This window comes from Pundamilia nyererei, unplaced genomic scaffold (assembly GCF_000239375.1).
Source record: "Pundamilia nyererei isolate P.nyererei 1_Seehausen unplaced genomic scaffold, PunNye1.0 scaffold00060, whole genome shotgun sequence".
Taxonomy (NCBI): Eukaryota; Metazoa; Chordata; class Actinopteri; order Cichliformes; family Cichlidae; genus Pundamilia; species Pundamilia nyererei.
Window position 1 is genome coordinate 266,596 of NW_005187461.1, and position 11,707 is coordinate 278,302.

At 47.1% G+C, this 11,707-nt stretch overlaps 1 protein-coding gene across 2 annotated transcripts in view; it reads right to left on the reverse strand.

The window, feature by feature from the left end:
• The window catches only part of ccnd2a (cyclin D2, a), a 16,854-nt gene extending 5,895 nt beyond the window's left edge, over positions 1 to 10,959 (reverse strand). The window contains exons 1-3 of one of the 2 annotated variants that reach the window (XM_005734743.2): positions 10,375 to 10,959; positions 8,828 to 9,043; positions 6,314 to 6,473 (exon numbers count right to left, since the gene is read on the reverse strand). In XM_005734743.2, the coding sequence (XP_005734800.1) occupies positions 6,314 to 6,473; positions 8,828 to 9,043; positions 10,375 to 10,569 (571 nt within the window). In that variant the 5' untranslated portion in view covers positions 10,570 to 10,959. Of the gene's footprint in view, positions 1 to 6,313; positions 6,474 to 8,827; positions 9,044 to 9,480; positions 9,616 to 10,374 lie in introns of those variants that run through there. The other variant, XM_005734744.2, reaches the window with a different exon arrangement.
• Positions 10,960 to 11,707: the final 748 nt, after the last annotated feature.

Sequence of the window (11,707 nt, forward strand, 5' to 3'; positions counted from 1 at the left end):
CACACACACACACACACACACACACACACACACACACACACACACACACACACACACACACACACACACCCTTCTGCATTCTCTCTTTATGTCTTGCTCAACTTCTACCTTTCTTCTTGGGTAACACATGGCCCGCTTGGACGGCCGGTGAATGGCACACATGCCGCCGTCTTTGTTGCTACAACAGGCAGCGGTTTGCATTGGCGGCCCTCCTATCTTTTAGCATATTAATGGAGTGGCGGGCCTATGAGAGGGAAGGCAGAAGAGTGTGACTCCATTGTCCAGAGTCATCACCTCATTTCACCCAAATGAGGGACGCGGCATCCATCCTCTCGCCACCGATTCCAATTCAGCTAGACAGGCTGCACAAAGACCCTGGCTGGACTTGAGGACAGGGGCTTGACAGGGGGGGAGGAAGACGAAGAGGGCAGCGATGGACGGTGCGGTGACGAGGCAAGCGGGAGAAAAGAGGGGAAGGTCGCAGGCGTGGTGGGAGGAGGGGGAGCTAGACGACTCTGCTGCACATCGTTCTTGAGTCTGCGTCCAGACCCTTGTGAAGTTTTGGAAGAAGAAAAGACTTGCCCTCCAGTGACCCTCACCTCCTGCCTCCCATCCAACCCCCCACCCCCAATCCCTCCCTGCAAGTATTTCTCTGTTCCTGGGCCACCTCTGGGTTAGAGGAGTGAGCAATGGGGGCATAGAAACAGCCTGCACATTAACATATTGCTATATTCAATTGCAAAGCAAACCGCGTGCGATGGCTCTGAAGGAGATTTTTCTTCCTTCTTCTTTTTTTTATTTGGAATCAAAGAGGTAGGCCCTTTGATAGCTGCAGAGGCAGCCTCTCACTGCCTTTTTAACATGCACAGCCAGGCGCTTTCTCATCTTGTGGGCTCAGTGTTGACAAATAAATGAACTTATTATACACCCCTGTGTTAGCCGCTGGGCCTCTGCCAAGGGGGCGATTTATTAAAGGCTACCTCGAGCCAAGAGGAAAGAGCGCACAAAGCCCCCCGGCATTACATCACTGCTGTAAGAGCACAACTTTCTATAGAGGGCTGAGACGACAAAGGCATACAAGGATTTACTGTAAGTGTGCAGCGAGCGCAGAGCGACAGGCGAGGCAACAGACACCTCAGCGACACAGGCGAGAAACAATGCGCCGATGCCTGCGTGCTTTCAGATGCAGACACACACTGACCCCCCCCACACACGCACGGCACAGATGTTGGTTTGTGGGAGAGCTGAGTGGCAGGCAGTGGGCAGCAAGCTGATTTTTCGCACTCAAGACAAGACAGGTCTGTAGCAGAACAAGGACGTGCGCGTGCAGCCGATGCGGGCTGACACTCGGGCCTGGTGGCTGCTGCATGTGGGGGGAAGAATGGCTGTATTTTAGGAGGCCCTCATTGATATTCATGTTGAGGATAAACAGTGTATGTAGCTGAGTGGGGACGCCTGCGATGGAAAGCTCCCTGTGAGCAGCGGCTGGCTGGCCCGGCCTGCACGCCTCTCAGCCCCTTCAATGGCCCTTTCTCCTCCCTGTGCCCCCTCGTCTCCATTCCTCCCTGTTCCTACCCCATGAAACTTCATCCTCGGGCCACCGGTCGCACATTCTCCTGCCCTACATGGCCCGCTCCATCTGGGTGGCTGCAACGCACACCACGCACATTAAAATTGTAAATTAATTAAAGTTGGAAAGTTGAACAACAGCCAAAGAAAAAGACGGATTTACCCTGACCTCTCTTTCCACAGCGATAAATCAGCTTCTTGTATTCTATACATGTAGCGCTTATTGAACGTGTTTATTAAGGGAGCGCCGTTACGAGGCTGCGGGGTTTGGTTGACTGATTAAGGTTAACAGCAAACATCTCTTTAGGACTGGCATGACAGTATGTTTCACCACGAACGCAACACAGACCGTCAGCCAACACGAGACCTCTGTGGAGAGCTTCTCAGAAGACAATCCACCTACCGCGGCTGGCCAAGGCCCACACGCCGGCTTTTTTCCACAAATGCCAAACTAACAAACAACAACTTGATATTTCTGTCATTTCCATTGCTTCCTGTCTGGCTGTCACTCTGGAAACAAACTAAAAAACCCAAACCTGTGAGAGTTGCACGCTCTTGCTCAGAATTGTGTGTTAATTGTAAGCTGCCCTTTTAGCCTCTCGCTATCACATCCTGTGTCACAGCTGCAGTCTTGAGTAACATCAGTGTTGAGGAGCGTACAGATTTGGAGAGCGATTTTTCTCCCGAACACGGTTACAGTTTGGATTAAATCGACTAAGCTTCATTCAAAAATCTCGGGCTATTCGTCCCTTTCAGATGACATCGTGTGGACTATTGTAACTCAGTGTCTGTACCCAATATACTGTCATTCTGCTCCATCGTTACCTCACCAATCACCACGAATTCCCTGCTCATTGTTAAAGAACGAATAAACAATCTGTAAACACGATGTCGGCTGTGCCTGACAGACAAACCGAGGCACAGCCGGCACCATGCACCGCTCTCCTCTCACAGAAGCATCGCGTCGGTGCCGACAGGCCACAAAGTGACGCTCAGCCGCAGGTCAGAAGTTTAGCTGACCTCAGTGGCCGCTCACATCAGCTTCTATGCATCTACTCGGCAACTGTCATAACATGACACGCCATTTAAGTTGCATTAGCGTGCCAACAGATGTAGCACATCTGCAAGCTGCTTTGTAACCCACCCCCTTTGCCTGCTGTGTCTTCATCAGTCTCATCTGATGTGATCAATGTGAGCGATTCTTGTTTTTCCGTCCGAATAGCAAAAACAATCTTCCGTTTAGTGTATCGCTCCTGCAACAACCTCAAAGTGCTGTCGCAGTAGTTTTGATTAGATCCTACAGTTATATTTCCCTGTTCACGTCCTGCTTTTGAAATAAAGAACTAAATCCCAATGACAGCATTTAAAGGCCGTATCAAGTAGCCTTTAAAGAGGAAGACAAAAATGAGGGGACGGTGTGCTGAGAAAAATGTTGAGTCAAACTATCTGGAACCAAAGCATTTACTTTAGTACAAATATTAGTCTTTGTGGTTAACATGACGTCCGAGAAAAACACGGAAGATTTTGATTTCTAAACCTTTTTGCTGGGATAATTGTAGCAGCCGAAGCAAAATGTCTGCGATCTCCGGCGTGACTCAACCAGCCGCAGGATTTATACTGTGGTGCTGATCAAACAGCGAGGTGAAGAGGAGAACTCAGGACGTGCCACTCGATGATTCACCCTGTGTGTCACGTTACTGGGCACATACTGTCAGGAAGCCTTTTCCTGCTTCATCTGTTGACAATGCAGGCGGACCGGACATGATTCCTCACATCAGCGGAGCGTGCAGGGAAAGGATAATTCGCTGGAGAAGGTGGCTAATTTGTTCGGGTTCTGACTCATCAAACACGGAGGGGAATTTATGTAAACAAACACCAGCAAAGCTCTTTTCATTGAACACATCTGAGATGAATCATCCATCTTTACAATGCTGAGCCCAGGCTGGAGGGGATTCTCCGTGCCACGGCCGCTTGGAGTCGAAGCTACAAGGAGCATTCCTGCCTCTGGACTAGAGAGACTTAACAGGCGAAACAAAAGAAAGAGGGCTTGTGAATCAAGCTGCGACATTTGAGCTGTCGCCGATTTAAAGACGCAGCTCGTAGAACCCAGAAAAGGCCAAAGAGGCCGAAAGCTGCCGGTTTCCAAAAAGCTAAATTGAAACATTCCCAACATGCAGGTTGGGAATAAAAGAAACGGAATAATACCAAAGTTACACTGCAGTTGAAAGTAAGCACGGCTCGAGTTCCCTCGTGTTTGTCAGCTAGTGAATCATTAGTTGTCCTGATAAACTAACCAGTTAATCATCAAGTCCCTTCATACGTAGTTGAAAGACACTTCCACATACCAGCAATAAGTGATCAAATACTATTCGGAGACAAAAGAACGAGCGCTCATTACTTGGATCCCAACTTGTAGCGAAATCTGCATTGTGTCGAGTCTCTCTTGGACAGCGCCGCTGGCCCGGATCCAGAGATTTCTTTTGATCAGCTTCTGTGACTATTGTCACCATTCCATGCATACCATTACAGAAAAAATGCACCCTGCCAATATGGCAAGAAGATGGGGCTCAATGACCGCAGCAGACAGGTTGGGCTGCATCTGTCTGCCCCACGCACCCCGTCCATTCTCCCACTTTAACTCGATTGAATAAGAATAGAAGAGGAAGCTCAGAGTGCTCGGTGTCTGTGTCTAGGAACGGAGGTTCATAATCTCCCTTAATGAGCTTGTTTCTGGGCTATTATCCGGCAGCCTGCCTGAGGGAAACGCTGGCGTTTCCTATCAAGTGGCCCTGCAGCGCTGACCCTCACACGGCTCTGCATATGAAATGTAAGGGCCAAGCCTTTTGTCTCCTTTCTCCCAGTCTCTAGCTGAGCCCCTGATCCATTTGCATAGTCCTGAATGGACCAGCCAATGTTATTAATTAATACAGAGCCAGCCTGCGCCACCTGACAAAATCCCACCGAGTGGCCCGAACGGAACTGTTTCATCAAAAGAGAGGAGCCATTAGGAACGAGAGGCCTTATTCTCCTCTCGAGAACAGAGAGCCGTGGTTTTACGCGTGGTTTCTTTTCCCGTAAAGGGACAGCGGCGGTGGGACCGAGGCCACAGGTGACCCCGCTGTCGACCGGCTCGTAAACCTAAATCCTCCCGAGAGAGAAATCCTCCTGCGCCTTTACCTTCTCAACTCTGCTCAGAGGACGTCTTCGAGGAGGATTCTCACCAGATAACCCGAAGATTTACAGCTGGCAATGTTTCACAAACGGGTCTCGTATTCCCAGAGATCCTCCGATGCACCAAACCGTTGACTCACTCGTGCTGAATCTTTCCTCATTTTGCCCTCACTTCGTGCTTGCCTGGATACGGAGCGTGTACACAAATAAACGGCCGATGACGGTCCAGAGCGATCTCCACAGCGAGGCTCTCCTAGAGTACAGTGTCAGGAGGACGATTCTCGTAAATTTATTTCCACTGCCTCATTGAAGCAATTATGGACAAAGTGCGCGCCGAGTCTTTCGCAACGTTGCTTGGGGAATAGGTCGGATCCCTGACACGCTGTCATTCCAAACATTAATCCTCTGGCAAAAATACGGGGTGAGACAGGAAAAAAGTGAGATATGAGAAAACTGAGGGAACCGGACTGAGGACACAGGGGAAGTATTAAAAAATGAAGCGTCATCTCAGACTCTGCTGTCTGCATTGAATCCATTGCACAATCGGTGCAGGAGATCGCCTCATGCTGCGATTGTCACGTATCTATTCATCTAACTGTGTACACTCCTCCCAATGTTGTCAGCAGAAGGAGGTGTTTCCCATGTGTGTGTGTGTGTGTGGGGGGGGTGTTAGTTAGCATTCCTATTTGTGACCTGCAGAGAAAATGAAGCAGCTGCTGGTCGCTGACCAGTTTGTGGGGGGCAAAGAGCATTATTAAGGATGACTTGTGCGGTTATCCAAAGTAAACGTTCGCACAAAGTCCTCGAGCGTGCCCAGAAGCAGTGGAGGAAGGTGCTCGTGGCCCCGCCTGCTTTGTAGCTCTGATCGTGGTGACCTGAGGGAAATCTGCCCTATTGCAAACGCCATCATGTCCTCCAGCAGCGGGGCGTGGAGGCGTGTGAAGTTAAGAGAGAGAACGTAGGAAATTTGAAAACATGACATGCCTCAGATTTGGCAGCACAAAAACAATACCCTCCTCTGGCTCTGACTCCCCTCACCCCTCTTGCATCTTTCCCACTTTGACCTCACTCTCCCTTCATGTCATGTTGAGGCTCTCGTTCCTTCCATCCCTCCCTGCATGTTTGATCTTACGGGAACCATTCAGCTCAAGTGTAAAAAGACAATGGTCTGCCTGCCTCCACCCTTGTCCGTTTGTCTTTTCGACCCCCTCAATCAGGCTTTGAAGCGTTACTTCAGAGGCCGCTGGGAGAAGACAGACGATGGATGTCAGACCTGAGAGGCTGACACTTTTACGACTAATGCTTTTCTTAGGAAGAATATTTTCTCACTGAAGGTAAGGCTAGCTGTGACTGGCCCATAACAGATCTCCAAAGAAGACTTTGACACGACCCTGAAAGAAGAAACGGCAAAGACAACACTACAAAGTATGCTAGCGTAAGCCATTAGCGCTTGGTTTGATTTGGCACAGACGACAGAAAAAAGATCGAGGAAAAGATACGGTCATCTTTGGACTCAATTCGTCCAGACTGGCTCAGCGATTCATTGCAGGGAATCGAATCGAACGTTTCCTACCTGTGGCGCAGAGGGCGATGAAGGTCTGGACGTGTTTCCGAATAAGTGCCAGCTTATCCTCGGGCAGCGGCAGCCTTCTCACGATGTGCTCGATGAAATCGTTCGGTGTTACTGCTGCCAGGTTCCACTTCAACTTCCCCAGGACCACCAGTTCCCATTCCTAGAGCGAGCAGCAGAAAAGGGATGGCGGAAAAACAACTTCAGCTGCAGCTCTGCACTTTTATTGTTTAGCCAGGTGCGCTTGAGCCAAAAGTGTGTTAATGTGACATACACGGCGAGCATCTGGAGGTTAAGTGTTATTGTTATTAGTCTCTGCTCGGCTGGGCCTGGGACAGAGAATCACCAGCAGTGCCACCAACCCAGGTGACCCGGCATCACTGTCTCCCTCCCTGTTGGTGTCTGGCATGTGGGGACTTTCCTAAAGAGGCCCATCAGAGGCTCTGCTGTGTGAGCGCAGAGTGAACACGGATAAGCAGCCTATGTCTGCTGAGCACAGTCAGCATTAAGTATGTCATCTCTTATCTCAATATATCAATCAGAATCCTATTTATACACTGCAGCACTTAGTTACTATATTTTTCCACATGAAGTGTCTTGAGGAAAGACTGAAACTCTGATTAATCAGCATCTGAGTCTTTCATTTAGATCTCACAGCAGGATGTGCTGACACGTGCTCATCCATCTGCACGTCTGTAACACGGGGTGAGGATACTAGGTGTGGCGTTCTCTTTTCTGAGACTGCATTGTTACTTTCACTTCCTAGAGGAGGAGGTGATTAACGAAAGAGCTGGTGACTAATTTGGGAAAAAATGTCAGCGGTTTGGTTCCGCACTGCAGCCTTGTGACTGGGAGGATGGATGTTCTTCATTTTCCCTTTAAGAAGGAGAGACCACATGGACTCGGTCATGAGACAATTCAATATGGCCGCCCCTACTAGCAGCATGCATTGTCCCAATCAAAGTGACCTTTGTCAGTCATGTCATGCTTTGCTATCTTGCTGATGTTTGAGAGACTGAGAAACAGGACATGTTCCTGATGAAATCTGGAGTTTCATAAAGTGAAAGCCGTCTTCTTCTGGCTACAGCAACGTTTTTGTCTGATCATTAGCAGCCTCCTGCTATTAAAAGGAGTTTTCCATCCATGACAGTACGCAACACCAAAGCCTATAGCAATAGCTGCGACAAACCTTGCAACACATGCTTTATGCTGACAAGGGTGGCAATCTGGTATCACCCACTTCCTTCTGCTTACTGCCTTCCTCTGGTCACACCTTCTTCGTAAAATTGTGGTTCTCTTTACAAGAAGTTCTTACTAAAGATGAGGACAAAAAAACGATCACATGCCCCGAGCAGCTGATCTGTTTCCTGTATCTGCGTGTCAGCCAAAATACTGCCTTATACAGAAACACAGAAAGGAGGCCTCAGCAAACCAGTTCAAGGACTGAGGGCTTCGTCTGCAGTCTGAACATGAAGGTATCAGAGACGGTTTTTTGTCAAGTGCAGCACTGCATGCAAATGATACGAGTTTCCAGCCACAGCAGCGCATTTTGTTTTTCTTTTCAAAATAAGCTGTTTGAAACTGGAACTTTAACACGCTGGCTCGGAGTCGGAACCTTCATTAAACAAATGAAATTGTCATTCCAGAAAATTACGGGAAAGCAACAAATCAACAGCAGCTCGTCGGGGGCTTGAATGTGCTGCAGCGGCAGTCTGCTCAGTGGGTAGAGCCGCCAGTCAGGCAGCGAGGCAGGCCTGCAACCATCAGCCCCGTCTGAATCATAATATGTGGCCTCTTTCACAACATGGGTGGGATTGGCTGTTGTTTACTGAGGAATGTTTATGTAGCACCACAGAGCAGGAGGGAAAATACTTATCTGATGTGAAACTGACTTAATTAATTGGTTTGCCAGCACAACAGAGCTTATATTCATTAAACAGGACACAGAATGGTGACTTTTTCTGTACCGTGGGTTTCATGTGCAGTTAGAATCAGAAACAGTGACTCGTGACCTCACGTCAGCAATGTGTGCATCCACAGTTATTTTTGGACACCAGCTAAACTGTAAAAGGCAAACTTGAATTTCTCCGTCTCTCCCTCTCTAGCTCACAGGAACAGAGAACTTTGGCTCCAGTTCAATATGACCTCGCTGATCTGTGAAAAATATCTACCAGCAGATGGCGATGGAGACCACCGCACAGGCTGGAAGGTTACTGTAAAGCCTTGAGGGTCTTATACAGTAAAGAGAGCCCTTGTAGAACAATCCTGCGCTGAGCTCCTTCCTGCGCCTTTCATGTCTAAAGCCTGGACAACCGATTCAGTGAAATGGGGACAGTGTCGAGTATAGCTCACATTTGAAACTTTTAAAGAAGGAAATACTCGAGAACAAATCCCGGCTTCCAAACCTGCTCTGATGAAGAAGAAGTTATGTAATATGTTTAACCAGCTGATGGTGACAATGTGAGTCTGCAGATGTGTTACTGCAAACTGCGTGAAACACGTAGAACTGTCGCTTACCAGCAGCTCTTGTGGTCTGATGGAGTTATCTGTGTAGATGCACAGCTTCTCTGCAGTTAATGGACGAGTCTCTTTCAATTTGGATGCAAGAAACATGCACACTGCTCCCAGCAGCTGCAGGTTACACTTTTTGGTGGGTACCACTGCTAGAAATCTGTCTAAGTAGTTCATGGCCAAGGGAAAAACTTCTTCCTCGCACTTCTGCTCCTCACAAACCTATAAGGAGACAGCACACAAGGCGACAACGTTGACGACACGTGACTTCTTTTTCAGCGCTTGAAACGTATATAAAACTTTTGTGAAATAACGAAACAAAAGAGTGATCACATAAGAGCACATTTAAAATCAATGACACACATAGTTGGGGCTCAGCCAAGAATTTGCGCCCAGCCCAGATCTGTTGCGACATCACAAAATAATTCGAAAGAAATTATTTCACAAAGACTGAAATAACTTTAAGACACATACTCTCAATAGACTCGCATTCCTGCAGTTCATTCACTAAGAAATGAATTCAAGTCACAATCAACCGAGCCAAAAAAACACCAGGAAAGCGCAGCACACGGAAACACACTTTTTTTTAAAACAGTCGTCATATTTTCATAAAATATTTAAAAATAGAAATAAATTATCTGGAGCGACTTTCTTCACACCATAATGTTCAGCAGACTCTTCCACATCATATCCGACAATTCCTATCCGTATCCATGCGCGATAAATATCAAGAAAATGTCAAAATAAGAGGCAAGTCGCAAGCGGCTGGTGTGGCGTGCCTCACCGCCGAGCCGATATAATTATTTCAAAAATTAATTAAAAATCTCCAGTGCGTCAGATTCTGACAATATTTACATGAAAATAAAGAGGAAAGACTGCAGATTGTTTAGAGGAGGCTGTTGACCGGAAATATTTGACGGATCGTCAACAAATGAACAGAAATCTTCGGCAAGTCACTGGAGACCAAAAGAAGCGATAAGGCCCTCGCCCTTCCCGACATTTAAATAGATATCTAAAGCGATCGCAACGCTTTTTGTGATCGAGTCTGTATTTGGTGGACACCTAAGACCCTCTTCTGTCATTACCGACGGTTTTTACGCGCTGTTACTTTGCTTTTGACACTGTAAATCCTCTTAAAAGCACTCCTATAAAAACCAACATGGCGATACAGCGCAAGTCAGCATTGAATTGGGGGAGTGCATACGTGTGCATGAAAAATATTCAGCCTATCTAAAATAATAACATCAAATAATCAACGGGCAACATGTGCAGACACCATGTGAGGCAGATAAAGGAAATCCTCCGGTGCCACAGATGGCACAGCTGCCACTTTCGTAAACGCAGCGATCGGACTTTAAAAATGGAAAGAAATTGCGTTAAACGGCACCGACGAATAATATAAGGAAATAGCAGTCGGAAATATGAGTCGTATGCCATACGTGCTCCTCGGAATATTTCAACCATTGCTCGATAAAGAAATGAAACAAATCGAGAGGCTTTAAAGTCGAGCACGGAAATAATATGTCTTGTCAGCACTCGGTGTTTCGCTATACCTCCAACATCCAAGTGGCCACCATTCTCCTCATGAACGGCTGAATATCTTTCTGGACGCCTTTGAAATAAGAATATTGGGGTAAAAACCTCTCCTCTATAGTCAACAAGCGCTGCAGGACTCTGTCATCGCACAGCAGATTCGGATCGGGACGAGCTCGTATGATGGTGTCCATTTCGAGGCAGAGCAGCTCCATGGTGCTGGTGTTTTCACTGAAGTTAAAAAGTAGGATTTCGCTTTCGGAGACGTCAAAGGCGTGTTGCAGAGCGAAAATGCAAAAAGATGGCAGGAAAAGTCTTTTAGAGGCATAAAAAGCGAGACTGCAGGGGCTCCGTAAGAGTAGTCCTGCCTCTCCTTGTTGAGAACTTTTTCCTCTCTCCCCACAGCTCGCCTCTACTTTCGCTGCCTAAGATCAGGCGCATTTAGCCTGCCCTGCGTCCGCCACTGACGCAACTGCATTACTTCTGTATAGACACAACAAGCTGCATTCCAGTCTCTCTTTCTACTGCCCTGCTGTGAAAGACAACTTTCACCAAACTTGATGCATTTTAGATGCAGATGCACAGCAGTGTAGGGGCAAGCACAGAATAACACCATCCAACTATGGCCACGTTATTTTACTAACTGGGGTTCAAATAAGGCAATTAGAGTTATTCCTGTGGCTGCGTTAAAGCGTTTAGCCTACTGACAGTGCATTCAGGTACAATCCTTGCGTGCATTTTTATTGGGGGGCTTCTTGTTGATGCTGGTGCCTGATGAACTTATGATGATCGTTACAAAATCAGGATATAGAATTGTTACAATATGTTCATTGTTGCTTTATTATTGCACATATTTTCAGCATCAAAAGGCTCCCAGAAGTCAGCTTTAGTTGATAAAGTGCTTCAAGAGCCCTCTTGTGAAAATAATTTGTATATTAGCTCAGATTACGGAGCCAATGAGAGAACTAATTTATTGATGTCTGTCACTTTTTTCATTGCATTGCAATGGACTCGGTGAACCTGGGTGCAGATGTGATGCATGTAGATACTGTAGGCAAGCAGCCATAAATACAAGTTAGCACTTAAAGATGCACGCGCACGCACACGCGCGCGCGTCCGCATAGACGTCAAACCCGCCAGCGCACATAGACGGACACACATCATCTTATACTTTTTTTATAGCCGCCACAAAGCTGCTTGTGGTTTATGAGATAACTTTCTAGGAAATTTCTAGCAGCATTGACTTTTTTTTCTTTTGCATAATCTTCTGTTAAAGATAACACAAAGATGAGACGCGCTGGATTTGCACAACAGAAATAATATCAACAGAAAGAAAATCACTATATATATATA